General features: G+C 39.6%; 1 protein-coding gene across 1 annotated transcript in view; it reads right to left on the reverse strand.

Annotated features, from left to right (window-relative positions):
* nup210 (nucleoporin 210) overlaps positions 1-26,608 on the reverse strand; it is a 231,503-nt gene that overhangs the window by 41,233 nt on the left and 163,662 nt on the right. The window contains exons 33-37 of the mRNA XM_073812225.1: positions 13,515-13,735; positions 13,303-13,439; positions 12,835-12,949; positions 8,905-9,051; positions 8,341-8,594 (exon numbers count right to left, since the gene is read on the reverse strand). Of these exons, the coding sequence (XP_073668326.1) occupies positions 8,341-8,594; positions 8,905-9,051; positions 12,835-12,949; positions 13,303-13,439; positions 13,515-13,735 (874 nt within the window). The remainder of the gene's footprint in view (positions 1-8,340; positions 8,595-8,904; positions 9,052-12,834; positions 12,950-13,302; positions 13,440-13,514; positions 13,736-26,608) is intronic.

Consider the following 26,608-nt stretch of genomic DNA (forward strand, 5'->3'; position numbering starts at 1 on the left):
CTTGAGGAACATGTGAGACCATTTGTAAAAAAAAAATAAGCTGAAGCGGAACTGGATCCTGCAACAGGACAATGACCCAAAACATACCAGTAAATCCACCAAAAACTGGCTTAAAACAAAATGGAGAGTACTGGAATGGCCAAGTCAAAGCCCAGATCTGAATCTCATTGAGATGCTGTGGGCTGACTTGAAACGGGCTGCACATGCAAGAAACCCATCAAATATCTCACAGCTAAAAAAATGGCATTGAGGAGTGGGGCAAACTTTCCTCAGACCAATGTCAGAGACTGGTAGATGGCTACAAGTAGCGTCTCACTGAAGTAATTTCAGCCAAAGGGGGTAACACTCGCTATTAGAGGGCAGGGTGTCCTAACTTTTTCCTCTGTGACAATTCACATTATTGTTAATCTTTTGTTTAATGAGTAAAACTATGTCAGTTTTTCTGGTTAACCTGCAACTAAATCACTTTCTTTTCCAGACAAAAAATAAAAAGAAGATGAAATCCAGTGATATGTAAATATTTCTTAATAAAGAACAGAAAATGTAATGGGGTGTCCTAATTTTTTCACATGACTGTAGTTGATGTAAAATTGTAAAATAAAGCAGTTAATTTTTTTTTACTTCGAAACCACGCTGCAAACTATCTATACTGCAAAAAATATCTATATAGCCTACTGTCTACAAACATTAATAATATTAACATTACTATACATCGTTTAAAAGGTATAATTTACAGGATTAGCATCAATGTATGGTCTCTGTTTTGAGATACAGATGCTCTAGCATCATAAATGTAGTATTTTGTGACAGAAGATGACAACATGCAGAATATAAACGTGACTTCTTACCTTTGTGTTGATATAAAGATCGCGAATCAAATCCAGTCTGTTTCAGATGTGTGAATAACTCATGAAAACTGTCTAGAATACATCCAATGACCATTTTTTGTCCACAAATGCGTATAATCCGTGAAATATAGATATATAGTCTGTTGTTTACATCAGATTTCGCATGAACGTCTTGTAGAATATAATATACAATCTGAGGACTCTTTACGTCGTAACTGTATATGAGATTACACTTTAGGTTCCAATAAACACGTGTTAAAACTTTGTTTTAAAAGTAGGCGGGAGTATAATACATAATATCCAAATAGTGTTGTTATTTCCGTGAGACATGATAACAAAATGTAGGATATCAAAGATGACAACAGTATGGAGGATATCAGCGAAGTGACTGCTCTGTAGCTACCTGGTGGGCGGAGACCTGCGAGTGGGGTGGAGGGCGGGAAAATTCAAATGGAATGTGATGAAAAGGCTAGTTATGTCACAACGGAGCAGATTTTGAAACCGTGCAATCTGAGACTCAAGGCAGAGGACATTCAGAAACCTGTATCTCACTCAAAACAGCATGGGTGGATTTTTTCCAAGTTTGTATGCGTGTTGAAGCACCAGAGACACAAAAGAACACCCCAAAACCCAGAAAAAATGAGTTTTTCATAATATGGGCACTTTAAAAGACATTTTTAAATGACTTGTGCCCTATCGCTTTCACACCCATCTTTAGCAAGTGTTTTGAGACACTGATCAAAGACTACATCTGCTCTGTACTGCCTGCTTCTTTAGACCCCCTGCAGTTTGCTTACCGTGGCCACCACCCTACAGATGATGCCATAGCCTTCACCTGCACTGTCCCATCTGGATAACAAAAACACCTATGGTAAGAATGCTGTTTATGGACTAGAGCTGCAGACTCTGGGCCTAAACGGATCTCTGTGTGACTGGATTCTGGCCTTCCTGTCAGGCAGATGTCAGGTGGTCAGAATGGGAATGCTCCTCAGGGCTGCGTTCTTAGCCCTCTTCTGTACTCCTTGTACACACATGACTGTGTAGCGACACACAGCTCCAGCGTCATTGTCAAATTCACTGATGACACAGCTGTGGTAGGCCTTATCACTGACAATAATAAGACTGCCTACATTAGGAGAACCACCTCTCACTCAACATTAATAAGACCAAGGAGCTTGTAGTGGATTTCAGAAGACAACACACCGTCATTTACCATAGATTTAACACCTGTGGAATGGCTCAACAGCTTCAAGTTCCTCAGTGTACATATCAGTGAGGATCTTACATGGACTGTTCACATGCATTGCTGAAAAAGGCACATCAGGGCCTATTTTTCTCAAGGAAGTTTGAGATGAGCCCCAGGATCCTCAGACCCTTTTACACCTGCACAGTGGAAAGCTTTTTGACTGGTTGCGTTACGGCCTGGCAAGGAGACAGCACTGTTGGCAACTACCAAGAACTACAGAGGGTGTTACGAATTGTAGGAGGTGAGCTTTCCTCCCTCCAGAACATCTACACAAGGCAATGCATGAAAAAAGCATGACGGATCGTCAGCGACCACACCCACCCAAGCTACAGTCTGCTCTCTCTACTGCCCTCAGGCAGACGATATCGCAGCATTTGGTGCTGTACAAGCGGACTGAGGGACAGCTTTTTCACTCAGGACTGCTAAACACTAAAAAGCGCCGAAACTACACTGCACATGAAATGAAAAAAGAAAATCCTGTCATCATTTTCTCACTCGCATGTTGTTACAAACCTGTATAAATTTCTTTTTTCTGATGAACACGAAGGAAATTTTTTGAGAAATGTTGGTAACCAAACCATTCAAGATCCCCATTCACTTCCATGATAGGAAATAAATTATAAAATTGAAGCGAATGGGGCTCATGAATGGTTTGGTTATGAACATTCCTAAAAATATCTTCAGTCGTGTTTATCAGAATTTGTAGCAACATGAGAGTGAGAAAATTATCTGTCACATGTCAAATGCAGTCAAAAATTTGGTTGCACCTAACTTTTGTGCTGGTGCACCTAAGGCAAAAAGTTAGTCTAAAGCCCTGTAGTGACTCGATCACACAGCATGAGTCAATTGTAAACAAAGTACAAACTAGAGATGAAATGGTATAACATTTTACATCACTATGACACTACCACAGATTTTCTACTGGTTTCTTATACACTCCCAACAGATCCCAGTAACTAAAGTCATAAGCTAACAATTTAACTTGGATTTGATTTAAATAAATTTTTGAATGAAATTTGATTTAAATCTGATGTGTCACAGTGGCTGAACACAACTGTTTGACTTTGAATTGCTCAAAAAACAGTAGGCAGGCTGTTCCGAAGTTGAACATTTTTCAAAGAAATTTGAAAAAGTGGTTCAAACAAAAGCAGGTTTGTGAACACTGATAGTCATCCACAGTCTCAGCTTTGGATTTGTTTTTTAACTTTCACTTCAGATTTTTTGTGTGATTTATTGTTATACTGATGTTAAAAAAAGCCTAACCAGGGACTGGGGCTGCAAATTAGCCTTTGGCTAGAAGCCTATATGTAGAGCATTGGCTGATTGAAACTGTAGTAATGTATACTGCATTGTCTCTGTTAAATAACCCAATAAATAAATAAATCAATAAACATTTTACATGTTAGTGCACTTTGGGGTAGGGCGTGTTTGTTTAGGTGATGTCAACATTGGCTTTCAGAGGTTATGCACCTCGCCTTATACATCAATCATGGCACATTTGGGGTTGTGAGATAAATGTTCATCTAGTTCAGATTATAAAGTGAATAAATCAGATTTTCATATAAACACAGGACAAATCAGCAAGTCATTGGTCTGTGTCTATGGTCTGCATATGTTTAATTTAAATTGAATAAAAAATATGGATTTGTCTAATTAAATATTAAGTAATATAAGTAAACATGCATCAGTACAACTAGATTTTCCTAAATGTGAATATTTTTCTGGATTCAAAATCAGTCGGTAAAGTACTGTCATCACAATTGTACGAGTTGGTAGAGTTTTCCCTATATGACACAACTCCTTAACACAGTGGTTCTCAAACTGGGGTCCGGGGCCCCGCGAGATGGTGCCAGGGGGGCTCCAGTTTTATGACATTTTATAAAATAAAATCAATTTATCATGAATTCTGTGCAACTAAACAAAAAAATAAGGCTACTAACCAACAGCACTACTTTGTATCATTCAATATGATTTGTTTAATTAAAAGTTGAGTTTTAAAATATTTTTTCGTCATACATTTTCTTTCGGGGGGCCGCGAAGGAATGTGCCATACACAAGGGGGGGCTGCACACTGAAAAAGTTTGAGAACCACTGCCTTAACACTTCAGTTTAACAGTAATTAAAGTAATGTGCACAGTAATGCTCAATTGAGTCATTTGTTAACTTTTGGGCTGCACATCACCAGCTGTTGCTGTTGCTGTGTGCATTAGGAAATGGAAATGCGCCATACATCATTGCGGCGCTATATCATTTATATTGTGAAATTATATTTTTTATCATGTAAAAAATTATACTGGTATTAAAATGTACGGTAGGCTATGGCACATCCCTACCATACATACACGCTAAACAGGATTTATAACTGCACCCACAACTACATGCTGCCCTATCACACCATGACAACATATCTGCACTGCATTTAATCTGTACTTTATGTATATCAAGTGTACGTCTGTCCTTGTGCAGACCCACTGTGCACTTTATGAGCACATTGTGTTCTGTGTATTATGTGTATTTACTGTACACAGTTCGTATATCATATTTTATGTGTATATTGTGTATATCTTCTGTGTACTTTGTGTATTATGTATATTTTGTGTATAATGTATATTATGTGTGATTTGTACAGTTTGTCCGATTGTATTCTGCAGTAATTTGATTTGAAACATGACATGTTTGATATTTCCTGCGCCAGAAAGTTAATGCTCTTTCTGCTGAATTGCTCATGCGATTCTTCTCCCCATGACGCACATTTTTAATGGCCACATCTGTATTACAGAAAAGTTTATTATTTTAAAGATTGTTAACAAGAGGAAAACACTGCTTGCAAGTACATAGTATGTTTTATAAGATATGTACTGAATTTGTTTTTTAATTTTGCAGTCCTAATGCCTTAAAATTACATTCAGTGTTTTGTAATGCATCAAAACACCTACTGACTTCTTGATGAAACTTTGGGTTTGTTTAAAAGAAATAATAATTTGTTTCTGTCATGTGATTGTACTGTTTATCTGTCTGTAAATTTGAAAATACTACAATAAACATAATATAAAAAAAAATTAAAAAATGGTATAATATATTGACAAGTGCCTTGTCCATATTTAAATATCAATCAAGATCAACTTCAACAACCCAGCATTTAATTTTTTAAAAACTAGTGTTTATTTTTCAATTTCCTGAAAGTAGTGGTTTTGGAGATATAAGGTTTAGATTCACAAATGATGATATATTTAGTTCTATGAGAAGAAAGTTTTGGAATAACATAATGCAGGGGTCTAAAACTCAAACTGGCTTGGGGCCATTTCTGAGAATGACATTTCATCAGAGGCCCGCAGAGCTATTTTAACGTTCAAAAAAGTACAATATTTCTGTAATTGTACTGTTTATTCTTAGCCTGGGTGCCAGCCGATCTTAGCCCCGCCCACAACATTTTGAGGAACGGGAAGATCGGTCTGGAGTTTCACCGTTGAGTTGCTACTATGCTCGACCCAAAGCTGGTCGACCAATCAAATTGTCAGGGCGGGCTTTATATGATGATGGACAGATGATCAGTAACGTAAATCAACCACGTCACCAAAGAGCGCGTGTGTTGAATCTGTTGTTTACAACGAAATGGCTGCCGCGGTAGAAATCAGATGTGTGGACTCTGACATTGAGTCTGTTCTAAAAGATATCGACAGAGCATTGATTTTAAAAGAGGAACAGAGAAACGCGAGCAAGGCATTTGTTGATGTTTTTGCCGTCCTACGGGATTCGACAAAAGTTGTCGCACTTATGAAAGATCAAGTTAAAGAAGCAACTGAAATGGGTATCACGGCGATGCAACTCGGTGTGCACGACGAGATGGATATAACAAGCAAACGTAATGGGTATCGTCGTGGATGAAGTTCAACTAATGTACAAATGGTAAGAGATAGTCTTACTGTATGACTTAGTGTGATATAAATGAAATGTTGTAAACATAGTAGGTGTTGATGTACGTTCGCAAACTCAGACTTGTAGTGTGTGTCGTAGCGAAATAACTAGCAGTTCGGTCAAGCTGCAAATACGTCATTTCAACATACGTCTCACACCCCGTTGCTCTGATTGGTCGTAGGTCTATCCAATTGAGTGCAGAGGCATTTTTCGGTTGAGACACGCCTCATAATTATAGCTCAATGGAGCGTTATCAGACTCAAATTCTGACTAGAATTGAGTATGACAACGTCAGGCTAGTTTATTCTATTATTTAATGTATAATAATACTTAAAAATATATAAGTAGTGTTTTTTTTAAAGTAAGTAAATATTTTCTTAACCTCATCTTAAATAACTAAGGCCTATTAAAACCTTGCACTAAACTAACACATTTAATTCCTTTATACATTTATAAACTATTATAAAACAAATTTACCACCAGTAAGTGATTCTGTCTTGATTTATTTTGGATTGTTTTCAGTCATAGTATTGACTTCATTATGTTCCATCTTTGTTATTCCAGTTTTAATGAATTTGCTATTATATGTGGAACAATATTAATAAGTGAATGAGATCCTAAAACTTTTAAATGTGTAGTCAATGTAACATAAGCTAGTTGGACAGAAAAAAAGTAATAATACTGCTCTATGTGTAATTGCATAGCAAGCTACATAATAATATATTATACTTCATTATATAATTTATAATATATATATATATATAGCAGTATACATACTTCTATCCTCTGTACGTTTCTCTTCATCTTTCCTCTTTTCTTAACCAGGGCAATTGATGGCTCTTTTTCTTATTTGTAGTTTAATATTGCAATACATCTATCGCTCTGCCTCCCTATGCCGTCTCTCCATTAAAAGCTGTGACTGTGAACCCCGCTGCAGCTCTTCTCTGAGTACCCTGCTGAAAAAAACAGCATCAAACCAGCATGGGATCCTGGTGCTAATGCTGGTTTGGTGCTGATTTAGCTGGTGCTGATGCTGGTTTAGCTGATGTTCACTAGCAAACCAGCACCAAAACACAACATATGCTGGTCTTGCTGGTATGCTGTTTTTTCAGCAGGGTAACAGCTGATATCCACCCAGAAGTAACAAATCTTCTTTGGACAAACACTACAAAGTCCTGACGCAAGATTCAGATGAGGAATTACAATCTGATCACGCATTCCGTTATCTTCACCATTACAGAGCGCGCAGCTCATGGCTGGATAGTAGGGATGTGACGAGACACTTAATCCACGAGACGAGACGAAACACAAGATTGGGTTCACGAGACGAGACGATATTTTTAGACTTTTTAAGAAATCCTCAATGATAGAATGAATAAATAAGAAACTGAAATCACGTCATTTTTAAAAGTTTTAACTAATCAAGGACTGTCCCTAACAATTATTTTGCTAACTGATAATGAAGTAATTTGTTATTTTGGGGTAATAAAAATAGACCCAAGTGACCAGTAGCCTTTAAAATGACATAATAACGAAGATGCAATAATAAATTGTTCAAATAAAGTATTAAAACCAAGTTACATTAGACAACATTACATTAACAAACACATAAAATTTGTGTCCTATAAATAGAAAGCATTATGTATGTTATATAACAAATGCCTACAGAGGGCGATAGAGGACTCATCTCGCGGATGCTATCTTCACTTTCACTTTAGATGGAGAAACGCTTATTTTTAGCCTTATGTTTAAACCCATTTGAATATTTAATATATGTCCATTTCTTTACAATAGAAATGATACAGCCACCGTCATTTTTGAGCAAGAACATGCTGACATTATCATTGTTAATATTCTCTAATAAGACAGTCTTTATGAAGTAAATGCAGTTTAAAAATGCAACCTCCGAAGGATGCAGTCTTTAATTTGAGAAACGGCCAGCATTTCACCTTTACAAGAAATCTTGCGAGACACATTTAATCTCGCGAAACACATTTAATATCGCGAGATCTTGTCGCACGAGATCTCGTCACATCCTTACTGGATAGCAAAGGGTGACGCAACGCCACGCCAAGGAGCGCAACCTCCGCTCCCGAGCACATTGGAAAGTAAGAAACGCCTTGACTCGTTTTAACACTCGAAGTTAGACACGACATGTGAACGAACCCTTACGAATATGAAACAAAGTGAATCAAAATCTATCTGCGGGCCAGATTATGTTATTTTTGAAATGTAATGGTTTTCAAATGCATAGCTATTTTGTTACAAGTGTTTTGAACTTAAACCAATAACCACAAAGATATTATGATATGTTATGAACAAAAGTCTTACATCAAGTTGTTGAAGAGCTCCAGCAGTGCCATAGACTGTGAGATCAGCAGATGTGTGCTGGTTACTTAGGATGATTTCTGTCTGATCAGCATATATTCCAGGATTGACAGGCAGCCGAACACTATTGTGATCATCTCCAGTCAAGTGATTTCCTTGTATAGCAGCAGACACCTCCACATCAGTCATAGACATGCTCAACACCTTCACCTGCTGCTCACTCATGGCCTTCAAGTTCAACACGCAGCTGTAGAAACCTGCAGCTCATAGTCAAAGAGAGGACATGGTCGTTCAAAATATGCTACTGCATTTCAAATTCACACAACACATACACAGTACATACAAGGTATAAAAGCTTGGCTAGCATCGCTAACATCAACCAAGACAGACAGGAACCTGGGGTGAAGCTAAGGAGCGACCACATCAAGAAGCAGTATAGCTGTTTAGCAGAATCAGTCATAACAAGGTCTCTAGACACATAACCTAGTATTATCCTGTGTGTACCAAACATGTCAACAGAGAATGAAAGGTGGATTTTCAGTGTTAGATTAAAATGTTTAGTGAGACCTGTAGTGCTGTCAAAGGAAGTGTGAAAGTGGTAGACATCATGAGCTGAGAAATCCACAGCACTGCTGGTGAAGTGGGCATGGCAGCTGATGGATGACTCTGGATGAAGAAGTGAGATGCTCTCTAACTGCCAGGAGGAGCAACTTCCTGTCAACGCATCAGATAACAGCGTATCAGTTATGAGATGATGTGGATATATGCAACCATCATTAAAAATGAATACACGCATCAGTCTTAGGAATCAAACTCATGACTCAACAGAAAAGGACAGCCAACCTAGGTTTTTTGTTGCATTCTATAATTCTTTAAAGCCAAAGATGTCCTGTGAATATACAGTGGCTTTAAAGCGCATCAGAGTCGCAGTGTGGGCAGAAACATCCTGTTATTATACAAATCCAGTAATGGGAATAATGACGTTACAAACGACGTAACTAACAATGTTATTTTTTCAGTAACGAGTAATCAAATAAACAAGCCCAAGTTCACATAAAATCCCCGGATGTGTTCTTGATCCGCCCATTTTATCGAGGATGCATCAGAGGAGACTTGTGTGGCCTTGTGACAGCAAAGTTTCCCAGAATGCATTTCACGTCAGGAGTTCGATCTTCCGAGTCTGAACTTGCAAGTTCGAACTACGAAGGACCGAAGTCCGAATTTGGCGTGCTTGGTATTGAGAAACGGCTCATGTATCATTCTCTGCTCTCAATGAGCAGCAGGTGCTGCTGCTGCTAGCCACTTACAGGCAGCCCGGTGTAGCAGCCGATCCTGTTTCCCTCAGAATGTCTGTTCCCCCCCTCCAGTTGAAAAAAGCGTTTCTGCTGACAGCGCATGTGCAGGCATCTCAGATTAGGTGGGTGTTTTTATTTATTTTTATTTTTTAGTATGGTATAGCATAGCATATGTACAGAGTTTGTACAAAATAATACAACTCACAACAATTACAACTTTAAAATAAATATTAAGATAAAACAGCTCGGTGTACAGAAAGCGAGAAGGGGAACAGACATCCCGAGGGGAACAGGATCGGCCGCTACACCAGTCCTCGTGTGCAGTCCGCCCGAGTCGCACACACCCGCAACGACAGAGCGATTGCAAGTACAACGTGTATCTCAAATGTAGTGGCGGCAAAGACAAAGTATAATAAGCACTACTTTTATACAAGAATGTTGTGTAAGAAAGGCAAGAATGTTTATGTAACGTGCAACTATAACTAATTACTTTTTTAAAGTAACGTTGCCAACACTGTACAAAACCACCTATTCTTCTTTGTGTAATCTCCTTTAAACAGCAACAATAGTTACAAAAAAAGGCTGTTGGGGATCCCCTATCAATGTGACAAGTTTCATTGCAGCCACAAATGGCCATGTTCAATATCATATAATGAAAGATCTGGGATGTATTTTGAATTGAAACTTTACAGACACATTCTGGGGATATCAGAGACTACTTTTATATTGCTGAAAACACCTAGGTTAGCAGCCCTTTACGTTTTAGACAACTTTGGACTACATAAAGGTTAGTTCATCTTTAAAAGTATTAACTCAGCTATTCACAGAAATATGTTGACTTTCATCCATAAAACACACAAAAATTATATCGTATAAAAATTAGTGATCGATAAATGAGCTTTGGCTGTCAGTCAAGAACATTTTCAAAATAAGCATCCCTAGCAGTAAGTGATCTAAGTAATATCCTACATGTATGAGGTGATAGGAAGTGTGAATGTGATTAACTCTTTCCCCGCCATTGACGAGATATCTCGTCAATTAAGAGAAAACGCTTCCCCGCCAATGACGAGATTTTCCGTCTTTCCGCAACACCGTTATTTTCCACCAGGTTCCGCAACTTTTTAAACCCGGAAGTATTGCCCTATGGCAAGCTGCTGCATGTCCGTGTCTCTTTTAAAGATCGCTCTGAATGGGATCTCTATGAAAAGTCCGTCACAAAAATGGAATTATCTCTGCTTTTTGCTCAAAATGTGGTGTTTTTGCAGAAACCTACCCATATTCAAAAGCTGATTACAAAAGAACCACTAAAGGTAGGATGAAACGTTTTTTTTTTTTTTGAAAGCAGAGGGTCTGTTCTTTCATTTGGTATATTCATAGGTGTGATTGGCAAAGGACAAAAAAGCAGGAAAATATACGGCACACCTACCATGACGTGGCGACACACACGCACACACACACACACACACACACACACACACACACACACACACACACACACACACACACACACACACGTATATATATAAAATGAAATACAGTTGAAATATAATTTAGGCTCAAAGTTGATCGATCTGAGTGTCCAATCATCAATCTGCGTGGGCAAGTGCCACCCTGACCATTATGTAGCCTTGCCACTGCATCAGACTGAACAAAATCATTTTGTGCATTTAAAGGTAAATACATCAATGTGGTGCATTTTGAGAGTAAAAATAAGTGACTAGATCTATAAGGATTTTTATGTTCTTCTAAACAAATGTATGCCCTTTTAGTAAAATCTTTGGTTGCATATGGTAATAATAAGGCACACAAGCCACATACACAATTTGATAAATGAGATTCGCTATTTACATGTTAAATGTTTATAGAACATGTTAGTGGGGGCATTTAATACAGATTAATTATTGATTACAACATTTGTTACTTAATTCAAATGTTGTGAATTTCTGGAAGGGCAGTCAAGCGCATTTGTCTTTTGCATAGTTCTTTTGGCACAGTCGAGCTACGCATTTCACACACACACACACACACACACACACACACACACACACACACACACACACACACACACACACACACACACACACACACACGCACACGCACACGCGCACACAGACACACACACACACACAGACACACACACACACACACACACACACACACACACACACACACACACACAGGCAAACCAGATCCATGAATGTGTGTGTTTGTCATTATATTATTCTGTAATCACAAGCATTACTGCCAGATTCACCATTAAGAGGACCAAATACAGGCGTGTGTTTGTCAGGATGACGTTGGATCTGATTTGCGTGGATGCGTGCGTATGTGATTACAGAATAATAATGCAATCAAACGTTTTGACACAAACGCAACTTTGTATTGATATTGCGAGACAGCATTTCACCTCGACGAGAAATCTGATATTCACATTACTGGCATAGCCTGATTTGAAACGGACAGTTTTGTAAAGGAGCAAACACCTGGCGGGTTCTCTTAATTTTCTTACTACTAAAATGCTGTTTATCTCTGCCTATTCCTTCTATCCATGCCCAGCGCCACTGATTTAGGTCCTTTATCAATTAGGTTGTCTTACCTAGGCTTCATAAACTTACTCTTCATCCTGCTGACAACGTTAACTTGTTATGACTTCTCCGCAACCGCGCGGCATCTGTAGCTGGATCTCAGCCACACCTCAAAGACCCCTCCCCATTCTACTTCTGATTGGCTAGTTTGTTAGTTTGGTTGAGAGTGAAAGATGTGTTTCTCTCATACTATTTGTAGGCGAACGCATGATTTTTTTTTAATTCGCAGCCAACACCACACGCCGGTGATCTGACTGCAAGCTGTTTGGTGAGCTCTGCTTTGAATGAAGTTCCATCGTGACAAATAAATAGACTAATGCGGAGTGATATGCGGTTATTTATAACGGTGCCTTGCAAACCCCCCCCCACACACATAAACAATTGGATTTGCATGATTCACGAAAGCCTCATTTTCAGGTCGGAAAAGCCGGAATTCCGGATTTATCCGGAAGAATCACACCCCTGTATATTGTATGTTTATATATTTAAAGAAGAACATTTTCTGGAAGGCATTAAACTTTGGTGAAAATCATGAAAAACGCTGGCGCTGGCTGGCAACTTTTTTTAAAAACGCTGGCGGTGAAAGAGTTAATACGGAGATGAAGAACTTGATGTACCAATGAGGTTACTCTGTCTGTCTCTGGTGGACATCAGGACTCTACTGCCTCTCTCTTTCTTCACTGAAGATGATGGAAGTGTAATAGTTGTTCGCAATGGGCTTTCAATAACAACCTACAAGACAACAAAGTATTACAATACAGTAAAGGCAGTTTTATATACATGGAAAAAACAAGTTCATTTTCAATCGGACAGAGGTGAAGAAATCTGCGGCTTCAGCATGACATCACAAGTGCAAAAAAAATAAAGTTGATTTCATTTGCATCTGTTGTATACTGTTTCAAATGTCCAGTGCAAAAACAACAAAAACTAAACAGGTTAACACACTTTCTGCACTTCATCAGAGATCACAAATATTCTTCATGTACTTGAACATGTCATAAACAATTTCTTTTTTATCTGCTATCATAAAAAGAAAATCCCTAAATAAATTCACTACCGCACAAAACCGTAAGATGTAGTCTTACCTCTCTGTATGTGTGGAGCTGACCAGATATTTCATAATACACAGTGACTGTTCCACTGTCTCTTGCTACAGCGACTCCAGACCTGGACTCAATCTCCAGCAAAGCACTGGAGGATGAACTCCAAACTCCTGACGTACCTGCACATGAGAACCGTCAGTAAGCTCTACACAAACACTGAAGATCATTCTGTAGATGAGAGGATATCATCTTACCCTCCTGATTGACAAACAGAGCTGAGAAACACACCACATCTCCCACCACCAGCCTCTGAGCTTCAGCTGGATGTATGGCATGTTGGACGGGCAGAGCGAGATAATCGGCGAGTCCAGTTTGACCGGAGTCCCAGACACCCAACAGAGTCAAACCCACATTCACTGTCCGCACGATTAGTGTGTCATTACTCGAGCCCTTACCAACCTGAACCAAATCATCCCTGCATACAAAAGACATAAGATAACTGCTCATAACTGATGATATAAACAAACAAAAAACTCAAATCAGAACAAAAAGGTTCAACATTTCCCTGCCACTTGGAATTATAAACCATACGGCCTACCGGCACATCCGGGAACTTGACTGTAAATTCAGTGACCGCCCCTTTTTGGGGGAAAACAAACTAGACTTCTCATAGACTTCCATACAAAATAGCGGAACAAAGCAATGTTCGTACACAGCTGGTAGGCGTAAATACCTTAAGAAATCACTCAGATTAAACATGTCGAGTAATTATCTGTCCACCCTGCCTGCCATAGAGCGCAAAAAGATACATTAACAAATTTAATTTGGTCAATATAAAACATGTCCCTTTCATTCTCACAGCGTCAAATTTGTGTAACAACGCTATCCAGTCATTGCTGGAAATATCACTAAGGCTAGTTGTATGGCTGGACAGAAAAGTGCATTCAGTACTCTACTAATATAAAGACATAATATATAAATACGAAGTAACTTTCAAATACAATTAAAATCATTCACTGGCTTCCCTGTTGACTCGATGAGGTACGAATAAATGTCCGGGTAAGACACTTCTGGGTAGCGTTGTTACACGTTGTTAACGTCGTGCGTCTCTCGTCAGTTACTGGAGTGGACGTTACTCATTTGTTCATGACACCCAGATTTAGAAACGCCTCTTTTGAAAGATATGATGCTACAGACAGTACAGTATTTTAATGAGAATTGTGTGTTTCTAATTTTATGGATTTAATCATTTCAATAGTATGGGCAGGACACTTTTCTATTCCAACATGATAATCCCCATGTGCACAAAGCAAGGTTAAAAGAAGAAATGATTAAGAACTTCACTGGTTTGCATATAAAGTCAATTAAATCCAGCTAAACAACTTTGGTATGACAAACATTCACCACCTATCAAGGACTTGAGCATACAGTCATTCCGGGTAAGATAAAGGCTCTAACAAAGATGAATTTTTTTATATGGTACTGCATACATTTTTGTTTTGATTTGAAGTGTAATAGATAGTTTATTAGGTAGTGTTTACAACTTTATGGTACAACTTCAGCCACAAAGATAATGCAAACTGTTTGAATCAAGTTTAAATTAAGGCTTTGACTTTCAGGTAACATTTTATCCTTTTTGTAAACACAGGATATATATCACATACCGCAATTTTTCCAAAAATGAATAAATAAATAAAATACTGGGATATGAATTTTTGCTCATACTGCCCAGCCCTTACCACTACCGGTGCCAAATCGATACTTTTAAAACTTAGATGCACTCTGTTTAACAGAGACCTGGCTTAAAGCAGACGATTACATCAGTTTAAACCAGTGTTTCTCAAACTTTTTCAGCCCAAGGACCACTTTATCTTCCAATTTTTTTCTGAGGACCACCTAACAAAATCTCACTCTAACACGCCCCCCAAAAAAACCATAATAGGAAGGATAAGCTCAATTTAAGTTTAATATGCAACTGTTTTAAGTCAAAAACTAATTTTTTAAACACAAATGCAATGCTCTGTTCAGAAATTATTATATGAATTTTATTTCATTAGAAAAAGTAAATGTGAAATGAGTCGCAGCTTAATATGAACAACAAACTGCACATGTGAAAAAAAACTGCAATTAAACATACTATAACAGCCTTGGTCCCACTTAATGTCATTCCAAAGAGCCCTTAGTTTAAAACTGAGTTGTTGGGTATATGAAGTCTATGGTTGTATATTGTAACAATAAAATGCTGAAAAAAAATGTTCCTCTTAATGTCCAATATCACTGAAATTACAGGAATTTTACCCATGAAGCAAAAACTAGTACATTACAAAACTAATAGATCTGTAGATTTTAGCTGCTTTCAGTTGACGCTTGATCTTTTCTTTTGACTCCTCTTTGGTTTAGCCACCGATCCAGTTTTACGTTATTAAAACAGAATGGCAAGAACTGATATCACAGTTTCACAAGTGCATTAAAAATACTTAAGTTACGATTGTATAAACACTTGCCTAGTTTAGGTCATCTTTTGGCGGACCACTGGGGGGGTTTGGCGGACCACTAGTGGTCCGCGGACCACACTTTGAGAATTACTGGTTTAAACCAATCCACCTCACAAGACTATTATTATAAACACGCTCCTCATCTAAAAGGGAGAGGGGGTGGTGCAGCTACAATATACAACAAAATATTTAAAGTAAACCATTAATCCGAATTTAAATAAAATTTAATTTGTTTGAAATAATACTGTTAAATATGGAAATAACTGATCGTAACAACTTTCGTTCATTTTAGCTACCATATATAGGCCTCCGGGCCACCACACAGATTTTCTTAAAGAAATAGCAGACTTCCTATCTGATCTTTTGTCACTGTAGATAATGCTCTTATCGTTGGTGATTTTAATATCCATGTGGATAACCCAAAAGATGCTTTAGGACGTGCGTTTATGGATCTTCTAAATTCTCTCGGTATTAAACAAAACGTGTCAGGGCCCACGCATACTCGTAAGCACACATTAGACTTAATTCTGTCACTTGGACTCAATATTAATGACATCGAAATACCACCCCAGAGCGATGCCGTTCCAGACCATTGCCTTGTGTCATATTAGGGCTGTCACTTTTGTGAAAAAATAATTTTCGATTTTTAATATATAAATGTTCATCGAATCGATTGTAAAACCGATTTTCCATGTCTAAAAAAGACATTTCCATTTTCAATGCAAAAAAACAGACAAATGTAAAGAGAGCGCCTGAAACGCACAAGTCAGCAATATTTCATTGTCATTAAGTTTCGTGCAGAATAAAATACAGCAACAGTAGTGCAACATTCTCTAAAAAACTATGCAGAGTGGACTGCTGCCATAAATGAAAAACATTACTGCAGGCTTCAACCGGCTGCTTTTATGATTTAGGCAATTCAAAAATTATTAAATTACATTATATTAAATAATGATTCGATCCATTTCAAACAACTGTTTAAAAATGAAACTTTAAATAGACTTACTTGAAGTTGAGAACATGCTGTGTATTTTTTTATTAAACGTAACCGACACTTAGGCGGCACTAGGCAGGCATAATGAAATGCGCAAAAAGACTAGGGCCATTACAAATTATTGGTCAGGAAAACAAGTCGATCAACATTTTAGGGGTCAAGAGCGGAACGCTTTTCATTCACTATATGTCCATCTGTTGAGAAGACTCACTACGACCGCACTGATGTCCCAGGGAAACTCGGGTACTTTGTTGCCAGCTGCGTATTTCGTAGGGGTGGGCGATAAACCGGTAGACAAAATTAACCGGTAGAAATTTGTCAACCGGTAGAGATTTTGGACTATCGTTTCTATCGAGGTTACGTGCCCACGTCACGCTCCTGTGCGTGTGGTCGCGAAAACGTAACGTTTGTACACGTATTTAAGCACTGCAGTTTTTAAACAAGTTATTTTAAGCCATTGAAACACAGACAACAGATCAGATTTTTCCCGCTTTATTGGCCTTAAATACACATATGCGTCAAAATTCCCGTCTTTGCAAGCATCATCATAAACACGACCAGTAAGGTCTTAAGAGAAAGTAAACAGCTAAAAGAGAAAGCGCATGTGTAACAGTGTATTGGATCCGGACTTTGGTCTTAAAGGGGAAGTTACCTAATTTTGCTCCTGTCTGTCACTCGTGTTAATCAAACAGCATTGAGAAAAAAATCTCTCGCTCCTGATTAAATCACTTTTCTACCTTAAATAAAAATATATATAGGCCTATACATACATGCATAATTATTTATTATCATTCTTATTGACTGTGTATCTTCAGAGAGCTTGAGTTTTGTTTGTTTTTATCTTCTTTCTATGCTTGTATATGTTTTTTGTGAGAATTATGAACATTTCTATGGTATTAAAGATTTAAACCTTATTAAAACATAAAAAACTCTACCGTGATACATATCGTTATCATGATATAAAATTAATCCTATCGTGATAGAAGATTTTGGTCATATCGCCCACCCCTAGTATTTCGTACTGCCAATCTTCCATCACAAAAGCGGGTCGCTGTCAGCTCGCAAGGGTGGCTCCTTGTCATAACTCATCATCTCCTGTAAGGTCACAATTTCGACGCTCTCTCGTGTTGCACAGGTTTATTGACGTTGTCCTCCATTTTCTTTGCAAAACACTAGATGCAGCGATTGAAAGCGTGAAACTATAGGTGAGTAAAATTGCTGAGTATTTTCTGTCTAGCTTTCGCAGACTTTTATTTTTTTATTTTTAACTGTTTAATTCTTTTAAAATTAAAAGTGTACAAATTTGGTTAAAATTGATTGCCTATTTTCACTTTCGAAACTTTTTGGTTGGTCCGATCGATTGTGCAATCGATTTTCGAACGAAAAGTGACAGCCCTATGTCATATACTGTACTTCTATACAGGATAACTCAGTCTACAACATGCTACAGATTAGCCAGAACAATAATTTCCACCACTTAAGACAGCTTTATTAGCACTCTTCCAGACCTGTCTCAAATAAAACATGTAGCAGATAACGTGAAGATCTGGATATTATAATAGAAAACCTGAACAACGTTTGCTCTAGCACGTTGGATGCCGTTGCTCCCATTCGAAAAAGAGAATCAATGAAAAAATGCCAGCTCCATGGTATGACCATCATACTGCAGCCCTTAAAAAAGTAGCTAGAAAAATGGAAAGAAACTACCGAAACACAAAGTTAGAGGTATGGCGTTCAGCATGGAAAGAGAGTGTTCAACACTACAGACAGGCTATTAAAACCGCCAGATCTACCCATCTCAGTACGCTTATTAAAGAAAATCATAACAACCCTCGTTTCCTCTTTAGCACAGTTGCGAAACTGACTAGAAACAAAGAACAAACAGAAACCAATAGTAAACTCCAACACAATAGTAACGACTTCATGAACTTCTTTACTAAAAAAACTATGTTTATTAGGGAAAACATAGAAACTACGCAATCAGCCACCACTCTACCCAATAGTACAGTTAACACTAGATTACCTTATGAACATCTTGAGTCATTTAAACCTACTACAATAGAAGAGCTCTCTAAATTAGTAATGTCATCTAAATCATCGTCCTGTATATTAGACCCCGTTCCCACAAAATTACTTTTCATGTAGTGTCAGACACCGTACTAAATATCTTTAACTCATCTCTAGAATTAGGATACGTTCCAACAGCTTTCAAACTAGCAGTTATTAGACCGCTCATTAAAAAACCAAACCTTGAACAGGGAGATCTTAATAACTTTAGACCAATCTCAAATCTACCTTTTCTTTCTAAAATATTAGAAAAAGTAGTGGCAAGCCAGCTACGCACATTCATAGCGAATAATAATACATATGAAAAGTTCCAATCAGGATTCAGGCTCCACCATAGCACAGAGACAGCGCTGCTTAGAGTTACAAATGACCTCCTATTAACATTATCAGGAAACATAAGTTTTCACTGCTATGCGGATGATACCCAGCTTTACATCTCGTCACATCCTAGCGAAACCCACCAGTTTGCTAAGCTAACAGACTGCATTAGTGATATTAGGGACTGGATGGCACATAACTTTCTTATGCTAAACTCCAAAAAGACTGAGATACTTACTATTGAACCAAATCGCTCCAAACATAATATGTCAGATTACAAGTTGCCCATAGATGGCTGCACGTTGGTGCCATCTTCCACGGTTAAGAATTTAGGCGTAATGTCCTTCGATAGTCATATCTCCAACGTCTGCCGCACAATCAATCAATTTAAATCTAAACTTGAGACATTCTTCTTTAACAAAGCATTCACATAAAATGTCTAGTAAATGAACTTATCCCGCAATAGTTATTTTGTCTAGAACAAAGCACTCACATACCTCATATGGGTAATATACTGTTGCCGCAATAGTTAGCCTGTCTGGAACCGAGCTGACTTAAACCACAATAATGTATGACACTTGCATTACATCCGAACGGCCCCTACGCTAATAGAATTCTGTTTTTGTCTCCCTGTCTCGTCCTCGACCCCGAGGACAATGAGACAAACAGACCCAGTTCCTGTAGCTGTGAAGGTCATCGCACCACTGATCTACTGGCTGTCCTTCAACGTGATGACCAGCTGATACATGACCAACGGCCACCGGCTGAACCAGTTTAATCCACTTACCCGCTTCCTATCCCTACCATGTCTATATATTATAAATATAAATATTAATTTCTCCCTAAGGTTTTTTGTCCTTCTAGGATTTTTTCCCATTGGGTTTTCTCCTAGGGGGTTTTTTAGTCCCAGGGAGAGTCAGCCAACTTTGGCTTAACTTAGCACTTTACTGTATACGTTACATTATTAATATGCTCGCTTACACGATTTTTTATCCTTAGCCGCTATATTCTACTTCTTATACTATGTATTGATTTTCAATGTTCTCCTCTACATCTACTCATGTAAAGCTGCTTTGCAACAATTAACAATTGTGAAAAGCGCTATATAAATAAAATTGAATTGAACAGTCCTCGTCTTTGCCACCACTCTCTAGCCTGTACTACTGTAACTGACTGGAAAACCAAAGTTTTCCCAAACTTGCGATCTTAAAGAGGCTGGCGGATCTTGTGGAACCCTCACCACTTGCCATACTCGCTGTTGCTGTTATCTCTGACTCAACCAGTAGACTGTCGACCTGACAAAAAAACTGCAGAGTGCTAGAGAATGTAGACGGGCTCTGATAAAGCACATACATAGGCAGAGCTCGGGTGCATCGGCGCCAATCATACCTTAAGAGCTAAAGCGGGGCTACAGTTTAGCTGTACCTAAAAAACCCACGTATCTAACAGTAGTTCCACATTACATTAATTATTTTACACGCAAGTTTTTTTTCATACCGTGTATTCTCCATTTAAATTTATTCACCGAACTGTGACCCACGTATTGATTCGGTTCGATACGAATACATGTACCGTTCCACCCCTAGTTACCATATTATGTTTCTCTGGCAAAATAAGCTGCCTTCAAGTGTAATTGCAGCATTCATACGCCTTCTGATGATTTCCAAATGTAACTTTTAAATCATAATGTTAAAATAACACGGACACTTACGTTCTTACAAAGATGTGTTGGATTTGTAATATTAAGAATATGCAGGTGAGGATTTTTTCACCTGAACTTATTAAACAGCGCATATTTAAAAAAAAGGTTTGACAATCACAAAACTCACGGTTCGGATCACATTAAATTTTTTCAGGCATGCATTGGATAATTTTTCGAATCAGCAAAAAAAGGGGTGGGAAAATCTAATAACAAATATAGAAATCACAAACATTTATAAAAAAGAAGAAAGTTGCACATTAAGTAAGGTCTAAAATAAGCATTAGGTACAGAAATTGAATCAAATGAATAACACAGTCGTTATTGTATGAATTAATTATTATATATTTTTTAGAGCTACAGAATTGATTTTCTCTTTGTCTTGGGTTGTTTGATTAACATTGATGACACAGACTTAATTCAGTTTACGGTCTCTTTAAGACCAAATAAGCCCAGACTGGTTTCTGACTCTAATCTTTACATACACACAAGACATAAACAAATGTTTTTATTAGAAAAAATACTGTGGTGATCATTTTGTTTGTATGTGCCCTGTCAAGAACAGTTCGCTTGCTTTTTAAAAACACATCTCTCTGTGTATGCACTATTGAGTGCACTTAAACGCGCGTACACAGACGGAGGGCGAAATCCAAACGGCACAGCATAAACAATTGCCCCACATAAAAACGTTACGTTGTTTTTCATTGCTCTATTAGCCAAATGCATTTTAAACAACAACAGTATGAGATACAGTAGCACAACTCTCTCTAAAGTTTAAGAATTTTTTCAGCTGATTAAAAACAACCTTTTTAATAATCTTACCTATAAAAGTAAAATTTGAGATTGGTCTGTAGTTGCAAAGTATGGTTCCCTTTCAATACGGTTCACTTCGCATTGTGTCAGTTGCTGACGCTATGGTGGAAACTCCTGTTTACTCCGCGATTGAAGCTTATTGGTTAACATCTGTAGAAAATACAAACCAATGACGTTTGAGCCCGCGCGGGGCGTGGCACACGTCCTTATATAAGTCAGGGATCAAATGTCAAGAGCTCATTAATTTTCTCCTTCAGCGCGAACCTTCTCGCTGCTCTGAAGAAGAAGCCCTTAATCGCCGTCGATCGGAGCACTGCTGGGACTACTACACACCAGCGTGTTCCCCTGCCGCTTTCCGGTTGAGTATAAAAGAGCAAATTCCATTCTAAAAGAGCAGAAGCGCGTTGAGATAATGAAGAGCCCCTTTGCCTGTGGAGGACCTCCACAAAAAGTGCGTCCTCTGTCTGGGTCCTGCCTACGCATAGGCCGTGCCCACTGCGTGCTCCTTCCCATTGCGGTGCTGCGCTCCCACCTCGATACCTTCAAGAGAAAGGCTTCAAGTGCTCTCCCGCCTTAATAGCATCAGAGCCGTGAAGTCGAGAGGCATCATCCCCCGCGTGCTCCGTCTCCCCGTCGTCGTCCTGTCACCTTTGTCCATGAGGACCAATGCCCCCTGCCGAGTGCTAGCAGCATGGTTTCCTTTGGGTCCAGTGACACTGTGGAGATGATGTCATCCTCTGAGGAGTTAGAGGATTGGGCCGCTTCGGATGATGCCGCCCACGCCGCCGCCGAAGAACCCACTGAGTCGCGTCAACACGACTCTGAGCTCGTCCGCATCCTGACTCAAGCTACAGAGAAGCCCAACATTCAGTGGTCGGCGCCGTCAGAGCCTCAACTCAGCCGTCTGGATGAGTGCTTCCTGCAGCCCGGGCGCCGTCAACCATCCCGCCAGATCCCACCCTTCAAAGCCCTGCCGTCTGACATCGAAATCCTACGCCGCCGATGGCCACGCTGCATCTGCTCTCCACACGATGGCAGTGCTGCAAGTATACCAGGCAAAACTCCTCTGTGATATGGACGAGGCAGGCCCTGACCCGTCATCTTTTAAGGACCTGCGCAGCACGACTGACCTGGCCCTCCGCATCAAAGTCGCCACTCAGGCTGTGGGAAGAACCATGGCAGACGAATCATGGCGTTAATTCGACCAGGCCATTGGTTCATATCAGTGGATCTGAAAGATGCTTACTTTCACATTCCGATAGCACCTCGTCACAGGCCGTTTCTAAGATTCACGTTCGACGGGACAGCATACCAATACAAAGTTCTGCCCTTCGGATTATCTCTGGCACCACACACATTTACCAAATGTGCGGATGCTGTGTTCGCCCCTCTCAGACAGCCCAGCATCCGCATATTGAATTACCTTGACGACCTGGCTTATTCTAGCCCAGTCAGAGAGATAAATTATCGCGCACAAGACTGTTGTACTCCAGCATTTGGATAGTTTAGGGTTCAAAATCAACCTCCAGAAAAGTTTGATCACCCCCACGCAGTGGATCGCGTTCTTAGGCATGACACTCGACTTGATAAAGACGCGAGCTTGGCTTACACCGGAACGCGCGCTCACGGTCAGACGCGAGGCGGCGTCGTTCAGAGCGGGTTCACATATTCCTCTCAAACGATTCCAAAAAATGCTGGGTCTGATGGCAGCAGCATCCCCACTAATACCGTTGGGAATGCTGTTCATGAGACCGCTTTAATTTTGGTTGAAAGCGAAAGTTCCGCCCCGTGCTTGGTTGTCGCGCCGCTTATTAATCAAAATCATGTACAGCTGCGTGAAAGCACTTTCGATATGGACATCCGCTCACCTTTTCCGGTCGAGAAAACAGGACAGTCTTCGGCCGAGCGGAGATTGGTCTGTTTGCATCAGACGAGAATGTGCATTGCTCGATCTTCTTCTCGAGACACCACAATGCCCTGTCGCAAAAATGGCCGGCGTGGCCTCTATATGCTTTTCCTCCAGTGGCTCTGATACCACAGGTCCTTCAGAGGATAAGAGAGATGGAATGCACGATAATTCTGATCGCCCCGTTTTGGCAAAATCAACCGTGGCTCCCCGACCTATGGCAGCTGAAAACATCAGCACCATGGCCAGTACCGCTGAGAAAAGACCTCCTCTCCCAGGCGAGAGGGACGATATGGCATCCACAGCCGGAGCTATGGAATCTACACGTTTGGTCTCTGAAAAACTTAAACCCAAACACCTGTGAAGTGAAGCATATTCTCTCCTTTCCACAGGAAAAGTTGGCAAAATTCCACAGGCAAATGTTTAGAATCACGCCCTTATCGCCGGTCACACCGTAGGAAAACACGATCTTATCATTAAATTTATCAGAGGCGCTCGCAGACTAAACACACAGCGACCAAACACGGTCCTGTCTTGGGATTTGTCCACGGTTCTGAAAGCGCTCCCCTTTCGAGCCCCTTGAGCAGGCTGACCTGCGCACTCTCTCATTTAAAACCGCTCTCTTCTTGCCGTTGACATCGGTTAAATGAGTGGGCAATCTACACGCATTTTCAATTGACTCGTCGTATCTGGAATTCGTTCCTAACGATAGCAAAGTGATCCTTAGACCGAGAGCGGGATACATTCCTAAAGTCTTGAGCACGCCATTTAGAGTTCAGGTGGTTTCACTTCTCGCCCTCCCGCCGGCGGACGCCGAACAAACCCCGAACACGCTCTGCCCCGTCAGAGCGTTAAGAATATACATGGACCGCTCTGCCTCATAACGTAAGTCATATCAGCTGTTCGTTAGAGTCGCGCACCACTCTTTAAGTATGCCGCTCACTAAACAGAGGCCATCTAAATGGATCGTCGAAGCCATTGCTTTGGCTTACGCCTTCCTGAATGAACATTTTCCAGTTGGTTTAAAAGCCCACTCTACGTGAGGTATGGCTACATCATGGTCTTGGTCTACAGGGATTTCTATCTTTGACATTTGTAATGCGGCCGGCTGGTCCTCACCATCTACGTTTGTCAGGTTTTATAGCCTGGATGTCCCTGCCTTACAAGCACAGGTCTTATCGCCTTAATGTTCACGCGACTGCGTTTCGGTATGCCTTCATGTTGCGCTGCGAGCTCACCGTCATGGCTATCTATTAATAAATTATACATATGTCTCATGCTCTGTTATATATGCATCATGGTGCATTAAGAAACTTCACTGTATGTGTATTACTGTCTCGTATATGGTGCTTACACTGACGCTCGCTATAGCTATGTACACGCTGGGTATAGGGCCACATTCAGTGTCTCTCCGGTAAGGGCACCTCAGTCCGTTCGGGATGGGATTACGTTCCCCCATAGCGTCAGCAACTGACGCAATCTGAAGTGAACGCTATTGAAAGGCTGAACCGTATTGTAACCTTGGTTCCCTGAAATAACGGGAACAAAGCATTGCGTAGCTGGCTGTGCTACAAACATCTACCCAGCGAGTGTTATTCGGCTGCGCGCTTCAGTCGAATAATAATGAGCTCTTGACGTTTGATCCCGGACTTATATAAGGACGTGTGCCACGCCCCGTGCGGGCTCAAACGTCATTGATCTGTATTTTCTACAGACGTTAACAATAGGCATCATTCACGGAGTAAACAGGAGTTTCCCCCATAGCGTCAGCAACTGACGCAATGCTTCGTTCCCGTTATTTCAGGGAACCGGGGTAACGTGAGTAACCTAAGCATTTTGTCTAGGTAACTCTTTTTTAGATAGGCTTAACAACTGCCATTTTTAAGGACTCTGGAAAAGTGCCTGTGAACAGAGAGGTATTTACTATTTTTAAGAGGTCAGTTTCTAAACAGTTAAGGACCTTTTTGAGAAAGGATTTGGGGAGCATGTCAAGGCTGCAGGTTGATGCTTTGAGATGTTGTACTGTCTCTTCCAAGGTTTTTATATCAATTATGTCAAATTCTGAAAGAATTACTAATTTCTGAGGTTGTTGTAATGATATCTGACTGACGGCAGTACAATATGATGGCCGTATTGATCGCCATTCTGATATTACTGATCTTCTCAGAGAAAAAGGTTGAAAACTCATTGCATTTGTTGTCAGAGAGCAGTTAACGAGGAACTTCATTTGGGGGGGGGTTATTAGTCTCTCTACAGTAGCAAAAAGAGTGCGAGTGTTGTTTATGTTGTTGTTTACAATGTTTGAGAAGAAGGTTTGTCTAGCTGTCCCTAGTTCTACGTTGAAAGCACGAAGACTGTCCTTATAGATGCTATAAATGTACTTCAAGTTTTGTTTTCCACCACATACGTTCAGCTTTTTTGCATGTTCTTTTCATTTGCTGTACTGCTGTCGTGTTTCTCCAGGGTGCTTTACGTCTGCCAGTGATCACCCTGACCTTTACTGGAGCTATACCATTAATGGCATCTTCAACTTTTAAGTTAAAACTTTCAAGAACATCATCAACAGAGTCTGCCGATATTTTTGGCAGCATTGACATAGCATTCATAAATACCTCATGTATGAACCCTTTTTTGACATAGACAGATCTAGCATCAGTGGCAGGACAGATCAATAACTCCAGTTAAACACAGAAATGTTCAGATAGCATTAATTCTTGATAACAGTGGATGAAATGTTTAGACCCTCGCATCTATAAGGACAGTCTTCGTGCTTTTAACGTAGAACTAGGGACAGCTAGACAAACCTTCTTCTCAAACATTGTAAACAACAACATAAACAACACTCCTGTTTTATTCTTTTTAACTTTTTAAACTGTTTTATTAAAATCACATTTATTTTCTTTAAATGTTATTTTAAATTCTCATGTATCTTTGTCTTTATTGTGATCTTATCGTGTAAATCTTATTTTTACATTTTCTTTTTCTTTTTTATATATTGTTTTCTCATTTCTGTGTAAAGCACTTTGAATGACCTCTGTGTATGAAATGTGCTATAC

Source organism: Paramisgurnus dabryanus, chromosome 16 (assembly GCF_030506205.2).
Source record: "Paramisgurnus dabryanus chromosome 16, PD_genome_1.1, whole genome shotgun sequence".
NCBI classification, from domain to species: Eukaryota; Metazoa; Chordata; class Actinopteri; order Cypriniformes; family Cobitidae; genus Paramisgurnus; species Paramisgurnus dabryanus.